The 21,229-nt window shown below is 44.7% G+C and overlaps 1 protein-coding gene across 5 annotated transcripts in view; it reads left to right on the top strand.

Annotated features, from left to right (window-relative positions):
* The window catches only part of kis (chromodomain helicase DNA binding protein kismet), a 162,878-nt gene that overhangs the window by 29,286 nt on the left and 112,363 nt on the right, over positions 1 to 21,229 (top strand). For 4 of the 5 annotated variants that reach the window (XM_077646309.1, XM_077646307.1, XM_077646308.1 and 1 more), the window contains exons 4-9: positions 2,246 to 2,677; positions 2,900 to 3,196; positions 7,223 to 7,764; positions 8,092 to 9,072; positions 13,511 to 13,802; positions 18,043 to 18,170. In XM_077646309.1, the coding sequence (XP_077502435.1) occupies positions 2,246 to 2,677; positions 2,900 to 3,196; positions 7,223 to 7,764; positions 8,092 to 9,072; positions 13,511 to 13,802; positions 18,043 to 18,170 (2,672 nt within the window). The remainder of the gene's footprint in view (positions 1 to 2,245; positions 2,678 to 2,899; positions 3,197 to 7,222; positions 7,765 to 8,091; positions 9,073 to 13,510; positions 13,803 to 18,042; positions 18,171 to 21,229) is intronic. The other variant, XM_077646306.1, reaches the window with a different exon arrangement.

Below are 21,229 nucleotides of genomic sequence, written 5' to 3'. Positions count from 1 at the left end.
TCAAGAAATGTTGAAGAGATGCTTTATAATCAGATAACATTCTACAGACTTTGAAGAGGCTGTGTGCAGAATTTCATCCAAATCTGACATCTGACTACTGCAAGTACTTGAAATTTGTTGCACAAAACGTAAAAAATGCTGAAAACTACTATTGGACAAAAACGCATTTGAAAGTTTGAGACGTCTGTATTCTTGAAAAACATGACGCAAGCACATGAAATTTCTTGACAAAATACAAAAATGAGTCTCAAACAGCCATGTTTATTAGAATTCTCCTGCCCCATACATTGGGCACTCACGATCTTCACGAATAGAGTCTGTCAGACGAGCTCTCTGTGCCATGTTACGGCGATGTGCTCGGGCTTCAGCTATTTCGCGGACCCCCGACATCATCTTCGTTCTTCTCTGGTCACGGGAGGTTCCCAGCACAGCAAGCTCTTCCGGTGGCAGCACACAAAGCTCCCCGAGAACTTGTTGAAAGTTACCGTGTCTCATATTATACCATCGCGCCTGAGCCACGGCCACCTTGATGTTCACGGCGAAGCTGTCGCGGGAGCTTCCACTCTGAAAGCTCCGGCTTCCGCTGGCGCCATCCGCGAGTCCACTAGGCACAGAATGGCTCGATGTGTATGCAGAAGAAGGATGCGATGCAGGGCACTCACTATTTCCGCTGTGGAGTTCAAGAAACGCCGAAAGGCTCTAAAATTTTTCGGCCGGTTCGCGTACCACAAGGTTACAAGTACGGCACGCTGGGCAAGCAGCCCCACTTATCAGTAATGTAAGCGCGCTGATGTCGCATATCGTGGCACTTGTGGAATGACGACTGCTCACAGCTGTGTTACTCTCAAACAGTCCAATCTTCACCTCCGAGGCACTCGCGAAGTTCACCACGGCGTCAATTTTGCCCAAGTGGCTGTTGCCTTGGTTAGGGCTAGCTTGCAGCGGTGTCCCCGGTACGCTTTGTTCGTGTGAGATTTCCGAGCTCGGAAATCGCCCTTCTTCATATCGTCGTTCATTGCGAACCGATTCAAAAAACAAACGCCGGTGAGATCGATGTAGACGCCTTACAATGCGAAAGCAGGCGGTAGCAGAAGGTGGGCTTTGCAACAGTTGCGCATCGGTTTCGGCCGATGGTAGCTATGCTAAAGCACCACGTGATTTAAAGGTCTAGTATAAACGCTCGAAATAGGTGCCGAAAACGTGGTGTTTTATTGTTTACAGCCAAAATAAGAAACGGCAGGAGGTGCTGTCTGCGAGAAGGCTTACCTCTCCAAGCAAGCGGCAATGGCGGGTGGTGCAGAATTCTCGAGAGGCAGACGCTCGAAAGTTGACGATGTGCGCGGAAAGTTGCAGTTTCTCGAGCCACCGTGGCTCAATAAAATGAATCTTTTACTAACTTCGTGTTCGAATTTCGCCTTGATTTTTTTGGAAATTGTAGCTGAATGCCCAAAGATAATTTTAGAGTGAAAAACCCAAAATTGAAAAATTTCGCGAAAACTCGCATTTTCGACGCGCATCTCCCCTTAACGAGCTTTTACTGTATAATGGAAACGGGAGAGAAAACGGGAGACAACCCATTACCTAGTCTCTTTAAATATGGAAGGTTGTGCCACTGTAGGTACTGCAAATCTGGAACAGAATGGAAATGATGATCAAAAGGACCTTTATATTACTAGCTAAGGTGCATAATGTTTTCTAAGTTCAAGCAGTTTTCAGTGCATCAAAACAAAGCATTCACAAAATCTGAGCCAACATGGTAACGCATTCCCTACACATCAATCACTTTGAGCTCTGCAAGTCTAAGAGTGCACACTACCATAAAATATTTTTAGCTTCTTTTCCTCTCTTGGCATTTTATGCTGTCGTCCTGTTGTAGAGAATCTATTCAAGGTAATGAAACCATGCACACTGTAGCATCTGATGTGATTCCTTCATTTTTACCTTGCTTTGCATTTGTTCTAGCGCCTGCACGACATTCTGCACTCAGGTGTATTATTTATCTACAGATAGTACCCCCTGTTTTGGGTTCTTCACATGGTGGTTGTCGAGCCTATAAAAAGGGCAGCACGATATCCTTTGAATGTTAGAAATTATTCAACATGAACCCTCACTCTAGCAGCGTGCTGTAGAAGGAAACCCCCTTTTCTCAGTAGTAAAAAACTGCCTTTTTAGGGTTAGAAAACTTTTTTTTATTTGTGTGTTTGGCATCTTTTGTATTGCAATGCATTTTTTCTCTCTGTTGCAGCAGCCGCATCCTCAGCTCCCACCATATGGCCCACAGGCACAGCAGCAGCTTTTGCAGAACTCTCAGTTGCAGCCACAGCCGTTACAGGCGCAGTCTCTACAGCCCCAGTCCCTGCAGCCGCAAGCGTTGCAGCCCCAAAGCCTACAACCTCCGGCTTTGCAGCCCCAGACTCTGCAGCCCCAACCTGTACCTCCTCAGAGCTTGCAGCCCCAGACAGTACAACCTCAAGGCCTGCAACCTCAGGCATTGCAACCACAAGGTCTGCAACCACAGCCCCAGCAACAAGGCCCAGCCTCTGTTGGCATGGCAGCTGCTTCATCTTCGGTTTCTCCGCAAAGCCCCACTGTGTCCACCTTGTTTCCTAGCATGGCAGATAGCTACCGACCTCCGAGCCAGCCACCTTCACTGCCCACACCTATGATCTCGGATCAGGTCAGTGTGTTTATTCTTCACCTTTTCAATTTGCCATGTTTGCTTGTATGTATGGAGGTACTGCCTTTTAGTGATCTGAATCTTGACCATGCTCTTAGCAGCTGTCGTGGTCACATACATTATATCACTGTAGCCTCTACAGTGTTAGAAGTTACTGTGGAGCAAGTGCCAGCTGTGGCCTTGGAAGCAAATGGTGCTGACTGTCGGCCTAACGCTGTGCAGGATTTGCAAAGTTCACTGCCTCCGTTGCCTCTGGCGGGTGTCCCAAGCGTGGTGCCAGCTGTTGTGGATGACCTGTGCCCACTGGAGGGCCCCCTGAGCAGCTCTTTGGATGTACCGTATACATGCCCACTACCTCCTGAAGATCCCTACCTTCTGCCACCCGATGATGTGCTTCCTCCCATTGAACCCATGACCAAGCGCAAGCCCAGTCGGAGCAAGAAGAAAGCCAAGACTTCTCATGAAATGCCCCCTCTAGGCTTGGGGCCTGGGGAGGGCCTTATGCCTCCAGAATTCATGGTGAGATACCAAGTTTTTTGACATCTTGCATCAGCAGTGCGTACAGTGTACAGTCAAACCTAGATACAGTGAAAGCTCGTTAATTTGAATTTCAAGGTACCGAGAAAAGTGCTTGAATTATTGAATGACTCAAAGAACTGACAAGAACACTTGCATCATAGCAAATTTATTTGGTGAAAGATTGGGCAGTGGTCGCCTTCTTTAAAGGTCAGAATAGTATGACAAGTAGTATTTTTCGCATTTCCATCAATGCCTTATTGCACTTGCGCTGTCAGGAACGTCGAAGCAGAGCTATTCAAGAATGGTGAGAACTCCCATGGCATCCTTCAGGTGTGACGTAATGGCGCAGCCCCCGTGTCGCTTGTGAGGAGGCTGCACTTACGGCCACCTGAATTGGACGTGCAGCCATGCTTTACTGTACAAACAGCGAGCAGCATGTGAAGAGTGCGTAGTTTTGGCACAATGGAAGCAAGGGAAATGCACAGCAGTGCCAATCTGCATACTTTTTGCCCCAAGGAACCCCAACAGCCTTCAACATATGCCAAGGAACCCCCCTCCCCCCCCCCCAAACAATCAGTTGTCACAGTTGCTTATGTGGCTTGTGAGTCGAGCATGTGCTTTTTTTTCTTGCTGTTTCATTCACTTTTGTAAGTACCGTGTTTGCACTCAAAATTTGCTCTCTTTTTCTTTAATTAGGGCTTCCAAAAAGCAGCGTGCAAATTCGTAGATGTGTACAGTCAAACCCGGTTATAACAAACAGCATGATTTTCCGCAATTTGTTCTATATATCAAGTATTTCGCTCTATCCAAGCCCGGTTTTGACGAATTTCAGTATCTATTTCGTTATACAGGATATTGTGAAGTCGAACAAAAATGCGCTAACAAAAGTAATGCCACGCCACTCCCCACGTATATCTGCTCCAAAAGCAATTTATTGCACAGCAATGTACACATACTTGCAGTAGGCGATGATCTTGGTTTGCACAGTGTGCCTAGTAACATCAACGTGAATTACATTCTCAACGCACGATAAAATGTCAATCAAATCAAGTCCACTTCTTTGTATCTGCACAGTGCAGCACCTCTGTGGCGGTAAGTGCTTCATGAAAAGTATGGCGAGGGCGATAGTCTTCCGGCGGCAGCGGCTCCTCTTCCTCCTTGTCGCCGGATGCCAGCACATCAGCAACGATTTCTGCATCCAGTGGGCGTGCTGCCACCGCTACCTTGTCGTCAACCATCGCAAAATCTTCGAAGCGGACATCTTGGGGCACAGTGTCGGGAATGCGGGCAACTTCTCTCAAAGAGTGGAAGTGCCGCCATCGTCTTCAGTTGCACTCACGGCTTCGGCAGCCGCCTGGCACAGTCCAGCATGCCGAAAACCGTTCCTGATTGTGTCGCCTGTCGGTTGTTCCCGAGCAGTCGGTCGTTTCCGTGCATTTGCTTCGATGGCCGCCTTGTTTTTCAGTATGGTGCTCAGCGTGCTCCTTGCGATCCCGTAGTGGGCTGCAACAAGCGTTTTCTTTTCTCTATGCTCTACGCGGCGAAGAAAAATTGGCTGTGGTTTAGCCCTGGTTAACCCTAGTTGAATTGCAAAAGCTTCGTTTCCTCGGCACGTCGTCTACGCAGCGTCTCATTCCGATGCTCTCGAGAACTGAAACCAGTCTCTTCCGCAGTTGAAGAGTCACTCCGGGACGTGGCATGACTTCTTTTAGCCGCATCTTTGTTACGGTGCTTCTCGAGTCGTGTGGCGCGTTCTTCTGGCGTCTCTTGAGCGCGTTGTCTCTTCCTCGCTTCATTCTTTCGTTGTTGCGTCTCTTTCGCGCTCTCCATAATGACTGCAATACACTGAGGTGAAGCGTACATATATATATATATACCCCCCACGAGGCGACACCTCCTTTCCCTCTACCCCAGCGGAGCACATCTGGTGCTCTGGTGATGGCACCACATCGTCGGTGACGCCAGCGGCATCGACGGCGGCGCCATCTGTTCGAGCGCAGCTGCGGCGTTGTTAGGCAATGGCAGCTCAAAGTCGTTCGTGGGCCACGGCATATGGCATACGGCGCGACGAGCCGGAATGGCTCGCAGGCTGGAGTAGTAAAGCTTTCGCTTTAATATTCACTTTGGCTCAAAGTGGCAGGGTTTGCTGCTGCTTCGTAGCCATCTTCGAAGTACACCAAAGGCACGAGGTACGGGGATGCAGCAACGGTTGCAATCGATAGCATCAGCACACTACTACGATGCACGAGGAGCAACCAAACCAACTGAAAGACTAAACGTCAACAAAGAAAATGTGGAGGACAAAAAAAAGGAGAGCGGTTGGCGAGATGTGCAGCCAAACTCACATTACCCCCTTTCTCTTTTCTACTGGCTATTTTTTTATGACGCTTTTCTGTCCGGTGTCACGATAGGCCTGGAGCTGCAGCATGTAACTTGATCACGTGGTGAGCAGTTGCCGAATAGGAGCGCCGCACAGCAACGGGCGAAGCCGGCAAAGGCGCCGGGGCCTGCTTGACTGGTTGGTTGCTTCCCCCTCTGCTCTTGGCGCGCTCTGTTGGTAGTCATTTTTTTTTTCTTTCTCAACCAGCGCCGCGGCACCGGGGAAGGGAGCAGACGGGGGAGCAGGCGCATTAAAGCACCCGCAGAGCCGGTGTGCAGTGTTTGTCGACCGTGCGCTCATGTTCGCTATATACAATGTACAGTTCGTATAGAAAGTACATTTCACATGAATAATGCTAAGACAGCTTCGAGTGTTCGATATAAAGCATAATTTGCTTTATCCGGGTTCGTTATAACTGGGTTTGACTGTAGAAGATGGGCTGTATATTTCGAAAATGCAGTTTTTAAAAAATCAATTTTTTTTTCTTGATTTTCGGGCTCCCTGTTGCCCCTTAAAGATTAGTTTAAGGGGGGACACTGGTCTTTGGGACCAAAAAACGACCCAAAAATCAATTTTTTAAAAAATGACATTTTTGGAGCCTATAGCTATTATTCTTCAACTCTACCAGTTTTCTCCTCCAGGAAATCGATATTTTGACCATAATATTAAATTAGATCACTGTGTGGGCTCAATTCATTCAGAAGCAGGTGATTTAACACTATGAAAATTTTGGACACCTGGCTGTCTTAGTGCGTCAATATCTCAACGTCTAGGACAGATAGACATGTCATATTATTTGCTAAGGGAAGCTGAAGGCACAATGTATGCAATAATCGAAGCACAATTGTTGAATCACGTTTCAAGAATTTGTAATTTTGCAAGGTTTATCGATGCACGATTGCACTCTTTACTCACCATACTATGTAGCCATGGATTACAAATTATTTTTTATTGAGCCAGTCTTTTTACCGAGGTACTAATAAATGACTAATTAAAACTATCTTAGGAACTATTGAAATGATTAAAAAAGCAATTTCAGATTTGTTTTCAGTATAAAAAACTGAGCAACCTGATAAAGTTTCATTATGATTGGATTAAAAATAAGGAAAATAGGTCTAAGACCAGTGTGTCCCCCCTTAAGGAAGTGGCTTGGACCTCCGCTGCAGTGTTGCCAGTGCACAAATCATTTGTTGAAATGGTCTCTAGAAATGATGCGTTAAAGCTTGGATGACACGACAACCAACGGGAACCTCCTGAAATAAAGCAGGTTGCTAGGGCACCATATTAGTGGGTGTCATGTCACCCCAAGGTATTCATAATTAGAATTGAGCAATGTAGAGTGCAGAATGTTGCTATGAAAGCTGAACATTGGCTGTTGTGATCTGTGGGCGTCTCAGTTGTTCACTTTGCCTTTGTGGAGAAAGTTCATTGCTTGGTTCGTTGTTAACAGGAAAAATAAAAATAAATTTGCAGCATTTGCCGCCGGTGAAAATGTGTTTTCTTTTTGATGATTGTTTACTCTGGATTAGGTAGCTTCTTTTTTTTTTTTAATGAAAGTGAGCATATGGGCTGGTTCTAGTCTTGTGAGATTTTGTGTGTTCCACAAGGTGTCGAAGCCTGATGCATGGAGTGTCTTTACATTTCAGATGCCTCCAGAGAGCCCGGGTAGCATGCCTTTACTGCTTCCCCAGCCACCGTGTATGGAGGTGCCGCCTGCTGCAGCAGCAAAGAAGAGCAAAAAGCGCAAACCCAAGGAGCCCAAAGAAGGGGAGCCTCCCAAAGAGCCCAAGCCTAAGAAGCCCAAGAAGCCCAAGGCTCCCAAGCCCCCAAAAGAACCAAAAGAAGGGGGTGCGCCCCGGCGCAAAAGTAAGTCAAAAAAGAAAAACAGTGCTGAGCAGGCACCAGCGCCACAAGTGTCATCTACAGAGGCACAAGACCCTGGAGCTCCTCCGCCAGAAGTGACTGCTGAACTGCCTGAAGGTGGCACGATAACTGAAGCTACTGCACAAGCTGCTGATGCAGCGGCACCAACTGATGAGGCTAAAACAGATGCAGCAGCCGCTCAACCTGTGGAAGAAGGCAAGACACCCAAAAAGAAGTCTAAAGAGAAGAAGGAGAAGAAAGAACCTAAAGCACCGAAGGAAGCCACACCTAAAACACCAAAGGCACCCAAGAAAAAGCTTCCCAGGTGGGTTATTAGTTTCAGAAATTTCATCTGGTTTCTCATAGATGCATTGTGAGAAAAGGTAGGTTATCGTGAACTGTCCATCTTGTGTGAAAGAATTCCAGTGCATTAAATGGCCAAAGGGTTCTGTGTCTGTGTTGAGTTGTGCAAGGAAGAAAATGCAGCAAAGATAGCAACGGTGTAAAGGCTGAGGATATAAATCAACAGGTTTATGAGAATTGGAGGTGTAGTCAAGTACATAACTAAATTGAATAGTATTTGCTACACGAAAAGTCTATGGTGATGTTTGATGGCTTTTGCAGGGCACTACTAATGTTTTGCACATTTCAGGTTGTCTCTGAAATTCAGCAAAAAGAAGAAACGTAAGCGATTAGGCTCCTCTGACAAATCGGACTTGGAAGGCACTCCACCTCCCTCTCCTGAAGAATGTGATGGGGTTCAGAAACGGCGGTCTTCGCGGAACACCCACAGGAAGAAGTACACCGATGACATTGAACTTCAGTTGAGTGGTGATGAAGGTGCTCTTGATGGTCTTCATATTCCTCACACTGCTAGAGGCCAGGGTGCTGAAACCAAAAATGTTCAAGTTCTTGTCAATGTTGTCACTGAAGACACCATGGTTGTTGAAAAAATCCTCGCTTCCCGAATGTCCACAAGAAAATCTGAAGATGAGGACAAAGATTCTGTGGAGGTGGAGGAGTTTTTTGTGAAATACAAGAACCTTTCATATATTCACTGTGACTGGAAGACTCTGGAAGAGTTGGAGATGACTGATAAGCGTGTACTGCAGAAGGTGAAGCGCTTCCGTCAGAAGAAGGACAACATCAATTCAATCTTTGACTTTCTTGAGGATGAACCTTTTAACCCTGACTATGTGGAAGTAGACCGGATTTTGGACATGACTGAGACTGTGGACCCTATCGAAAGTGAAGAAGCAAATCAATCTGATGTCAAAGATGAAAAGCCAGATCAGATTGAAGAAATTGCTGCAGAAGGCAAGGAAAAAGCAGAACCAATGGAAATTGAGCCTGAAGAGCAAAACGGTAATGGCGAGAAGGAGTGCCGGGCACAAGAACAAACCGGGGAAGATGGTGACAAAGAACCCTTAGCTGAAAAAGAACCCTTAATTGACACTTGTCTGCCAGCAGAGGAAACCAAGAAAGAACCGAGTGGTGGTTCTCCCAAAACACCAAGTGCACCTGCAGCTGTTACTGAAGGCCCTGATAGTGGCGCATGTGGTGGAGATGGGGAAGGCTCACCTATGGAGCATTCGATCAAAAAGGAACTTCCTGATGAAGAGCCGCCTAGCAGGTAAGGGCATCTTATTTATGCATGGCAATAATTGGGAAAATACAATTAATGGAGAGTTGTTCACTTTCATTCTGTGGTATTTCCAAAGGAACTCGGACCCCATACCTATTGATTGATGTGTCCATATTGTGTTGGTTTTCCTTCATTTTTAAATTGTGAGTGGTATACTGAAAATGAGGCCAGTTGTTCGTGAAGTGAGAATAACATGGGGAAATAATAATGAAGGCTTTGGCGACCTGCCTACAAAAAAAATTCATGAGGGGTTTTATTTCTAGAGTACTTGTTACAGTGGAAAATTTAAGTTGTTGTATAGTAAAAGCTCATTGATATATTTCTGGTTCATACGATTTCCCGGTTCGTGTGCTCGAAATCGCGGGTATTAAAAATGTCCCATGGAGTTGCACTATTTTTCTCCCGGTTAATATTCCCGGAAAATACGATTTTTCGGCTATTACATTCAAAATTTCCACAAATTCTAACCTTGCAATATGTTCAGTGACCAACCGCACATGTGCTACATAGGCATGCGACGAGCTGGAATGCAGTGGTAGCCAATCGCCATAATGGCTTCTCTGCAGTTCTTTGGCACAAGCGGGCAAAGCACTAAAAAAAACGAAATGTAACTCAAGAACGAAGTGGTAGATGCCCCTCTAGGGAGGCCCTCCATCCAGTGGCATTTACCAATTCATACGATGTTGACACCTTTAGCTGGAGGGCCTCCTTTGAGGGACATTTGCTGTTTTGTTCTTGAGTTGTATTTGACTAGTGTGCTGGCCTACAAGTGGGCCATTGCTGCAGGGACGAACACTAAGAGGAGAAATGCACCAGCATGTCGCGAAGCCTGAGCGCTAGTGGGCGAAGCTTCTGAGAACTACAACAACACGCTTACATACGAGCTGGTGGCTTCCTTGCATTGCTGAGATGCAAGAGGGCGAAGCATCCGAAAAATTACAATTTCGATTACTATCGCTATTGCCATAAGGAGATTGGGTGTGTTATGAAGTTCACTCCACGCTTAAGACAACGCAAATGCAGACCGAATTCTGCGAACACTGGATAAGGAACTGTTCAGACCTTATTTATTTATTTATTGATACTGTGGTGGATACAAAATCAAGTAAATGCTAATTAATATTTTTATGAAGTGAAACTATCAGTAAATGTCTTCGTACCTCATTCAACATTTCTATTTCTGAAATTTTGGTGACTGTGATATACATGTTCCCGGACAATGCGTTTTTTTTTTTTCTGCATATTTAAAAATATATACCAGTGAATTTTTACTGTATTTTCCTTGTTTACCTCTATCCTGCCTGTGTTACTTTGAGGTGTAGATTGTTAGATGTGTCCAAAAAGTGGAATGTTTTTTCAGACCAGTATGCTTTAAGTAGAATTGGAACTTTTGTCCTTTTGCTGCATTTACCTCGTCCTCAGTTCTGTTTTCTTGTGGTATCTATTTTTCCTTTAGTATGTTAAGGGCCCTCTTTCAAGGAGAAGGGGAAGAATGAAAAGAAAGCATAATCTGAAGCCTTCTTCCTGGCTCTTGTTTGATTTAATACCAAAATGCCTATCACTTGGCTCTGCTGATCAGTATGATACCTTTTAGTGTGCTAGGTGGAGAGATTCTACTTAACTTGCCTGCCCGCTGGAGTGGTTGATTTTGGGTAGTGTAGTAACTTTCTCTTTTTTTGGCCTTTAACAGAGCATGCTTGTTTCTAAATTGTATAGTATCAAATTTTAGAGGACCACAAGAAAAAAGATATATAAACATGGAACGTTTTGCCAACTGGCTCACCAAAAACTACGATGTTTGTAGACTGGGTGCATGGCTTCCTTCCACTTTCCCCTCAGGAGTGTTGTGGTGTGGCGAGGGAGTGAGCAGTGAAAAAAGGAGTAAACAGCCAACCTGGGTTGGTTGGGTGACACTTTCACAGAGTCCTGGCCTGTAATTTTTTTTTTTTTCTGGCTCTTTTGTGGATGAGTTGGGATGGAGAAGGTGGAGGGCTATTTTTAATCTCTGTATTCTCTGGTTCTGCATGAGCTAGGTCGAAAATGTTTGTGGGCTGATGATGGACGATTCAATATCTATCATTAGTTCAGCTTTTCTTACCGTCAGTGTAAACCACTGCAGGGACCCTTTAATGCTTTGAACATTAGTGACCTGTCAAGGTGGCTTAGTAACTATGGTGTTTGACTGCTGAGCCCTAGGACATGGGATTGAAACTCTGCTGTGGTGGCTGTGTTTCAGCAGAGGTCAAATGCAATAACTCTTGTGTGCTGTGCAATGACAGCGTTAAAGAACGCTACACAATCAAAATCAATCAGGAGCCCTCCACTATTATCCCGTGTACAGCTTTGGGACGTTCAACCCGAGATGCCATGCCATACCTTTAAGAATTACTCTGGCATATTCTCTGTAGCAGGGAATAGCTGAACAGGAACATTCATTGGTCTGTATTCTGCAAACATCAAATCGGGCATTTAGAAGTGCTGGAAGGTCTAAAGGCTCAGATTCCCAGTGCATGTGGCAAACTCTGGTGCCGATAGATGTCATAACCACTGAGCCACCGCTGCCGTGACTCATTGGTTATGGCGCTTTGCAGCTGACCCGAAGGACGCGGGTTTGATCCTGGCCGCGGCAGTCGAATTTCGATGGAGGTGAAATTCTAGAGGCTCGTGTACTGTGCGATGTCAGTGCACGTTAAAGAACCCCAGGTCGTCGAAATTTCTGGAGCCCTTCACTACGGTGCCCCTCATAGCCTGAGTCGCTTTGGGACGTTAAACCCCCATAGACAAAACCATTTTATTACGGCATTACTCATGGTGGCACTGCAGCAGACTTTGTTTGGTACATTTGTAGTCTATTCTCTAATCCTCCGTAGGGCTGGTGGCTTCACAGGGGTTTGTGAGTACATGTTAAATATGATATAAACTTTTTGATTTGTAGACACATTTAATGGCTTAGAGCCAGATTCGAACTTGCTACTCAGGAGTAACTCAGGAGCATAAGTTATGCACCATGCAGGCAGTCGTACTGCAGCACTGTTTTGTGCTGTGTGCAATGTAGCAGGTGACCAGCTCGTGCCTACATTCACTGGTGTGTTTCCTGGGGTGGTTTTGTGCTGACAGCACTTCATGCACAACAGTTATAGTGTAACAGAGGAGTGCGTTCTCAATGTCTTAGTGTAATTTGTTCTCTCAGAAGATGTTCTCTTTAAGGAGTAGATATGGTGCACAGTTTGTAAGTGGTGTGGCACAGCTAGGTTCTTTATATTAAGTGGATTACTCTACACGTCTGAATGAAATTTGCACTGGTTGTTGCAAGTGGTTCCCCCTTTTCCAAATTGGGTTCTAGTTCTGCGGTAGCTCTTGGGTTAAGGGCTAAGAACCTACAAAACATGTTATGGGGTTATGGTTGAGATGGGGAGGGTGGGGAGGGTATCATGTATTCTTTTTAGGAATTTGCAGTTGCTTGAGCTACTGGAGTATTTGAAAATCCTGGGCCATCGCAGCAGCTGTCATGGCGACACCACCAGTAACATTGACTTGGCCATGCACAACTACATGTCCAAATAATCTCAGCACGTGACGTAGTGCTTGAGCAGCTTTTCATTTTCAGGGTTTGATGGTATGATCATTACCTGTTTAATTTTTGTTCTGCAATCATCAAACTTTAAATTCCTTTTACTTCAGGATAAAAACTTACGGTACTTAAATCACTCGCAGGCGTTTTAGAGCATTTATTATGTATTTATTAGGTTAACCTCATTATGCGCAACCTGAAAAATTGGATGTCTGCATGCTGTGCTGGCCGTGATTTATAAGTACACCGCGAGGACACAACACTAGCAGGTTCTCCCTACACCTCTGTTGCCCAAACCGCCATGGCTGACCTCGCGCTTTGGGTACATATAGCATAGAGCGGCACCTCCCTTCTTGCTCCTGATGTCTTGTCCCTCACTTTGAATGCAAGCTTGGTCATATGGAATTTCATATAGAGCCCATTGATGGATTTTTTGCTATCATCTGGTCTGTTTTTTTCCTTGATGTTTTTTCTTTTTTTGCATGTAAAATTAGGATGCCAAACCTATTTTTGCATTTGAAAGCTTGGAAATTGTTTTATTTGAAAATGTGACTTTTTTAAATTGCATCTCCCCTGTGGCCAATATAATATGATGTGGGAAAGCACAGAAACGTTTTTGCAATGTTTCCAGTTATAATACAGAAGAGTGCTTGCAGTGTTTTGAGCTACATGCTCATTTTGCTGTCTATTGAATATGCTTCAGTAGTCCCCGCTTGGGGCTTGCTAGCAATACACTGAAGCTAATTGACAAGGCGAGATTGGTTTCATTTAAACAAGTGTATGGCTGGGAACAGATACTCTTGGGTTGAATTGTATCATTTGTGCAGTCAGGTGATGATGTTTTCATCTTTGCAGTGTGAAGCCAGAAGATGAAGATGTGTTCGAGGATAATGCTGCAGTACCTATAAAGACTGATCCCCTTTTGGCTCCAAAGGTGGAAAATACTGAACAGGTCAAAGCTGACAGCAGTGATGGGCCTAATGGCAGTAAAGGGAAAGTAGCCCGCACAACACATAAGCACTACTTGGTCAAATGGAGAGGTCTATCATATGAGGAGAGTACATGGGAGTTGGAAGAAGATGTGGATCCACTCAAAGTCGAACATTTTCTGAGATTTAAAGACCCTCCACCCAAGGAGAAGTGGAAAGTAAGCACGTTTTCCATTCACTGTTTTTATTTTTTCATTATTTGTTTGTTTCATTCTGAGTATGTTTATTGTTAGGGCATCAGGAATTGATGCCACACATGTAGTGAGTTTGTGCTGAATTTCGTGTTCTAAACTGGTGAGAAGTACTCAGTGTGATGTGATATGATATGGTTGCAATGGTGCTGTACACATTGAAAGTAATTGAGTGTGGTGGATGTCCAGAAGCCTTTCAATGTGAAATGGCGCATTCTTTCTTCCAGTTAGGAGACAGTGTGTGGTCATTGCATATGCACATGCTTCCTCTACTTTCTCAGTAATCGTACGGCTCTCTTCTGGCTTAGCGAGGACTTCTTTCCCTCTGTCTCCCTTGTCCGTGGTGCATTCCAGGTGCTCATTCTTTCCCCAACTGGCTCTATCTGGACATGGCACCTCTTGCTTGCCAGCTCCAGGCTAAACACCACTTCTTTAATGCCTTCTATGCTGGTGACATTACCCTGTGGTGCACACGCGGCTCACCAGGCGAGATAGTTCATTACCTCCTGTCTCTCCCAGGCAGGCTTGCAACCAATCTCGAAGAATTTTGAGCTTCTCCTGCTGTCCGCACCCCTTGCCACATTCCACCAACCACCTCATTTTCTCTTCACTCAACCACACGTCCCCCCCGCGCGAGTCTTTTCCTTCAGTGTCCTTGGTATCAACCTGCAGGAGCACTCCCACCACAGTGCAGTGAATGCCATTGTCTGTACATGCAATTTGGTCATCGGCCTTGTCCAAGAGGTCTGGCCTCTGCAAATACTAGCAGGCGAATCAACTGCGCCCCTTTCACCCTCACCTTGTCTCTTCAGTCTTTAAAGGGGCCCTGAAATGTCTTCCGAGGAGAGCACATTAACTCACTTAATCACTGCACTGTGTTGCCATGAAAACCAGAGCCAGACTCTTCTACACGCAGCAGACGACCCACAATCACTCGCGAAATTTGGCGAGCCCTTCCTGGCTACTTTTTCATGCTCGCACCCTCCTCCGTCGCTCGCATCTATGTATGCATGTTGAGAGGTGGCTATTGGTTAGATTCTTTCAGATGTCACGCAGCTACCGTGGCCGCGGCCAATAGTGCGCGTAGCTCCACCGGTTGAGGAAGCTCCGTTCCCGTTGGTGGGGCTGGTGGAGGACCGCGGACCTTCCAGTGTGCAAAAAGTGACGAGAGGAGACGGAAAGGCACGAAGACGCTGAAAATTAAAATTTTGACTCTAGATAACTCAGCTTCTATAAAGCGCATTTAAAAAATTTTTGCTGGACACTATTCGTGAAGCAGCGTGGTTTAATATCCCAGGAACGCCGCAACATTATTAGATCCCCTTTCACAGACCCTTTAACACCTTACACGAAGCCTTCCGCCAGCTCCCTGTACACACCTCCAGCAACCACCTGTACTCTACAGGCCTTGTTCTACCCTCGTCTGCCCTCATTCATATTCACAGGGACAGGCAGCTGGCTGGCCTCTCTGGCTCTCAGTAGGGTTAGTGAAAAAGCTATAAATGAAAGATTGCTTCATCACAGGTGTCGCTTTTTACCTTTGACACATGGGTTGCCAGATGTCATATTTTTCTGCAAGTAGAGCCTTTGCAGTGCACAAAAATGTAGAATTACAGCACTCGTGTTTGTCCTGTCTTTGTGCTTGATCACTTTCTAAGCCATGCCTGTTAGTTCTCTTGAGCCATCTTTCCAATACTCAGGGTCGTTTTGTATGTGCACTTGTCCCTTGTCCTTCTTCTGCCTCTGTGTTTGTCCTGTCAGTGTGTTTTTACCACTTTCTAAACTGTGAACCATCTGGCCCATCTACAAGTTCCGTTGAGCTTTATTTCTTTGCTTCTCAGCAATGCTATTTTGCTGCTGCATGCTGCTGCAGTTTGGAGTTGTTTCAATAGACCTATGTGACCATTAAGTGGTTCAGAAAGCAGCTGCTGTTTTTCTATCCACCAAGGCCACTATGACAGCACAGTACTTTCTTGCATTGCTCAGCATCAGCGACCAGTGGCTTTGTATTTTCCATTTAATATAATAGTTGCTGTACTGATATGTTGTACATATTGGACTATTGTTGTTGTATTGTCTTTGTCTCAATTCTTGGATGACTTTCTCGTTAAATTTCTGCAGTGTTGTTTTAACTTTTGATTTTTACTTTGGTTAAACTTTTCTTCAGGGGCACTGATCTTTCATGTGTTGCTGTCATTTGCAAACAGTATCGGTTTTTGTGGCGCAATGGTGACACAAGCAAACTGGCATTAACTTTGAAAGATGTCATTAATGCAAAATGACATTGCATTGAAGATTTTGCTGATGTGTTCAGTGCCTATAGCCCATTTCATACATAGCAGTCAACGCTTACAAAGCTAGCACACCTTTTGTGTAGGCTAAGTATGTGCCCAAGAAGTAGTTAGATAAGTAGAGCGGCTGACCTATTTTTCAGACTCTGTGGGATCCGGTAAACGGTTCAAATATACAAACAGTGCAAAAAATCTGTCGACTTTAAAAAAAAAAATTTTTCTGTGAAAAACCGGCTTTAAAAATAGGGCATATCACTGCTTTTCAAGTTCCACTTGCAAGTGATTAATTCGTCATGTCCACACCACCTCGCATCACGATACCAGACAGTGTGACGTGGCCGCAGGTCATGTTGCGAACGAATGCACATGTTGCGCGAAGCAGGAGCAGTCAGTTTGCATGGGCAACGACACTTGCGAAGGCTGAGAGGTAACCCACAGGAAGATGCAAGTGGAAGCGAGCACCTCCAAATGAATTCCCCCCCCTTTGTATCTCTGCCCTGCACCATGGGTGGTGTCCTCCAAGCTGCGGTGGACGCTGCAGCTGTCCTGTGTCGCATTTTCAATGCTATCACATGCTTTCTAGGCCATCTCGATGGCAGCGGAGAGCATAGCATGCCATTCTAACCTCATGCTAGAGAATGGCAACAATGAATAACAAATGGCCAAGCCTATCCAAGCCAGTCCGTACAGTTAACTCCGTCAGCGCCCGCTGACTCTGTTTATATCCATGTTGGCGCCTTACACGGCTGCAGAAAACGGGTTAGTTGTAACAACGATGCCTGCTCGCATCTGTATTAGACTGAAAAAATTAACTTTGGTTGAAAACCAATCTCCACAGTATTGTTGGTGTCTATCCTAGTCTGAAAAATTGAACTTTTTCACTCCACGGAGTCTGAAATATTGGTCATGAAAATGTACACGTTCCTATCGGTGCGTGACAGTTGCTCAGCAAAGACAGAAGTATCAAATAGAATTATTGGAGTCCGAAAAATCGGTCGGCTACTGTGCTATTACTCTTGCCACATTTTCATCCTGGGACTCGAGACTTCGAGAAGTCAGAATGACTTAAGCAGTGTGATATGCAGCTAGTAGGGTGAATCACTCTTACTCAATCTGCACCCTCGGTGAAAATAATAGCCAGAGGGCCTGAACACTGAGAGTTTCTCAGCTGCAACCGTGATTTTCAGTGCTACCACTTCCTTTTATTATTCTCTTTGTTTTCGTCCAAACATTCATCGAGGCTTCGAGAAGAATGTATGATGTGTGGCGGAGTAGTACGGTTTCATGGGCGCATTAATTCCGCAGCCTTTGCAGCGTTGCCTGCTGAGTATGAAACGAGTGTAGGCATGTGTAGCCCTTTTTGTCACTCACTCTGGAAGAGGCATTAGCAAGCTGCGACAAAAAAAAGTTACAATAGAGCTGCATATGAGGCACTGACCTCGTGATGCCTGTAGCTGTTGCCTGTTCACTGTAGATAATGTAGATCACTGCAGCATTGCATTGAAGCAAGGACATTCATCTATTACCACTGTTAAGGCTGTACTAAAACTATCTATACGTATGTTTAGCATAGTAAAGCAATAATAAGGCTATGCAGTTATTCACTGCAAATACCTGTGTGCTTGGAGGATGTGAGGGCTGTTGCTGGTAGCACTGCAAAAACTCTAAGCTAACCCGTTATTAAGGCATTTTAAGGAAATTTGCCTTTATGGTCTTTCTATACAATGAACCGAAATATTGCAGCACTGCTCTTGCAATATGTGTGGTTTTACAACACGTGTGTGATATTGTGGCTCTTGGCCTTGTTAGAAAAGTGTGCCAGAGATGAAGACATGAGGTATGGAGCATGCCTTTGAGCATCTCTGTCATTTATCTGGCTGAAGTCTACTAAACCTGCTGTGTTTTGACAATGACAGGTAAAGAAACGACCCAAGCCATCTGAATGGAAGCAAATAGATGAGTCACCAGTTTACAAAGGGGGCAACACATTGCGAGAGTATCAGCTTGAAGGCCTTAGTTGGCTGACCTTCTGCTGGTACAATGGGTAAATATTGTTTGTCGAAGTTACACCTGTCTACTTTTTTCTGTCTTGGTATTGCTCATTGACATAGAAGTTGAGGAGGTTTGCTCAGGCTGTTTATTTACAGCTCTTCCTAGTGTTTTAATGTTAGCAATGGCTTTCCGCTTGACGAAGTGCAATTTGTAGTGCAAAGGAGAAAAGGTTGGACTGTACTATATGATTGAGTTTGTCAGCAGTAGCTACTTTGACCCCCCATTCTTAAGTTTTTTTTTTTTTTTTTAAAGGTGCTGGTGGTAAGTAATGTATACCTTCAGCTCACTAAGCCAGGCTTGCTGACTGGCTGCAAGCTTGGGCTAGCTTAGTGCTCCACAGGTAACGAGAATACCCTGAATGGGGTCATGCAGTCTGTAACCACTCACTGTGCCAGGGATGCTGGAGTCTGATTAGCTGGTGTCAAGCACACAGCTGCTGTCAGTTCTTTGACATCAGCACACACTGCTATTTGGTTTTTGCTTAGTTAACATAATCATAAACATCAGGAAAAGTCTCTACTGCTGTAAAACAAGGCTTAATTGAAAGAGTATGCTTTGGTTTTCTCAAGGCCACTGGGTAACCAATGGAATGAGTTGAGTAGGTTTAGAAAAAATAACTAACATTAACTGCTCGCTAACTTTTCATCCAGTGAGGAAAGGATAGCATGCTGCAGGTTGATGCCGGCCTCATTGCTTTCAACTGTCTGACCATTGCACTACTGCAGCTGCTATTATTTCCTAGCCATTTAGAAATGTGTGCATGAATGCGAATACGCATGTGTAAACTATGCCTTTGCTATGCACTATATCTATATACGTATGCATGCGTACACACGCATTCACGCGCATGCATACACTCACACACACATGTGTTCAGAAAAGGACGGTAAGTGAGGTGCCAAGACCATTTTTTGTTTCTAATGAAATTTTTATGTATGATGGGCAGATGTGTAGACAGAAGGGAATAGAACTTGGTTTGCAAGAAACGCTGCAGTTTTTTTTGGAAAAAAATCATATATCGCAAGCGGTGGAAAATGTCACTTAGTGAAATTCGCAAGTTTCGATCTACACAGAACTAAAACATAAATTTTGTCGAACCAATATATTTTTGCAGTAAATATATGCAAATTCTTCTGTTGGTAACAATGCTAAAATATTTTTGGCTGTTAAAATTTGGCAGAACAAAAATCGCAAACATCATTCAAAAGCTTATGCAAGCCGAGAAGGGCACTTTTCAAGGTAATAATGGGACAGGGAGTGAGAAATTGAGGCCGAAATTTTTTGACAGTATTTTTCGGTCCTTCCTACTACTGCCAAAGGAGATTCGTACTTCTAGACCAGTAACATTATTTTTGGTTATGTGTTGAAATCTGAAATTCAGAAATTTGAAAAATGGCAAAATTTGACTTGGATTTAAAAGAACCATCATTACCGATTATTAAATTTTCTCTGAAAGATTTTTATAAACTGGTAATTCTGGGCCAGCATAAAGTGCTGCATTATAGTGTTCTAAATTGTAAAATTAAATATCTAATACAGGCCATATTTCTTTCAGTACCATTACTGGATATTTTCCTTTAATAAAAGTAACTGTTAAGACGGCAACTCTTTCAAGTGTGAATAGTAATACTTGGATGTGAAAAATACCTTGATGTGAAAAGGCACTTTTAACTGGTCAGTTAATTGGGCCGAGGTACAAGCCGAAGTGGGCTCTGGTAGTAATAGATAGTATTACTTGCTGGAGTTCTTTTACAGAGGACATTGGCAGCACACATTAGCCACTAATGCTCTCGTCTCATGTATGTAGTGTTTTAGAGTTATGATGATCCTACATGGCAAAGTCTGTCGACAAAATTTATTCTGCACATAGGTAACCATTTCAATTTCAATGTCTTGGACAAAGATTCCTTAGAGAAAACACGAACATCTCTGAATAAAAAGTTTTTCAGGCATGCAACCCCGTTTCCGTTAACTATATTACCAAACATAGGGGAACCGCTCATGTTGCTATTCCCTGAGTGAGTGGCTTGGCACAAGAATGTAAGAAGTCCAGAACTGATTACTTTTCAAAACGGTGGTGTAGGCCGCGTAAGCATGGATTTAACATCTTTACATGCGGGGCATCTGGTTGTCACATACTTTCTTATGGTCAGTAAGCTGACTGTGCACAAGGTTCTGAATGCTGATATCGTTTATCTTTCCTTTGAGTACACCTAAGAAGCCACTTGCTGTTTCGCTGCGCTCATTTTCAATTGAGTGCAAGTTCTCCATTGTTTCTTCATTAGTCCGCTGTCATTGTTGAACACAATATTGCTTTGCGTAGATGCCAGATACACCAGCTCTGTAACTCGATAACCCTTGTATTGGAGCTCGGGAAACTTACATTTAATTTTACATTGAGTGGGAGTTCTGTCCCTGGCATAAAATTGACAGAGGATTACGATGGTCGGTAATGCGAAATTTGAGCACAGCTCTTCAACGTCACCTGCCACTGCTGGCAGGTGGTGTGTTACGCCGCTAGCCACCCTGCGAGACTTTCCCGTGGCAGTCACCTTCCAGTTGTCTATTCGTCTGCTTTTGCCATGGCAGGTGGTGTCTTGCTCTGCTACTACCAGGCAGGTGGCATGTTATGCCGACGACTACAACGCAGAATCCAGAAGTGGGTGCCTAAGAGCTGCGCTCTAAAATTGCCTTCACACATTCATCAGGATGTTGTGTTGGTGGTATGCCTTGATTTCAGCAGAGCCAGGCACGCACGTGCCATCGTGCTAAGAGTTGTCAGAAATATTGGCGAATCGCCGCATTAAGGTTTGGTTGGTTTATATGGGTTTAACATCCCAAAGTGACTCGGGCTATGAGGGACGCCGTAGTGAAGGGCTCCGGAAATTTCGACCACCTGGGGTTCTTTTAACGTGCACTGACATCGCACAGTACACGGGCCTCTAGAATTTCTCTTTCATCGAAATTCGACCGCCGCGGCCAGGATCGAACACGCGTCTTTCGGGCCAGCAGCCGAGCGCCATAACCGCTCAGCCACCGCGCATTAAGGTG

Source organism: Amblyomma americanum, chromosome 1 (assembly GCF_052857255.1).
Source record: "Amblyomma americanum isolate KBUSLIRL-KWMA chromosome 1, ASM5285725v1, whole genome shotgun sequence".
Classification (NCBI taxonomy): Eukaryota; Metazoa; Arthropoda; class Arachnida; order Ixodida; family Ixodidae; genus Amblyomma; species Amblyomma americanum.
This window is presented reverse-complemented; position numbering and strand designations above follow the sequence as displayed.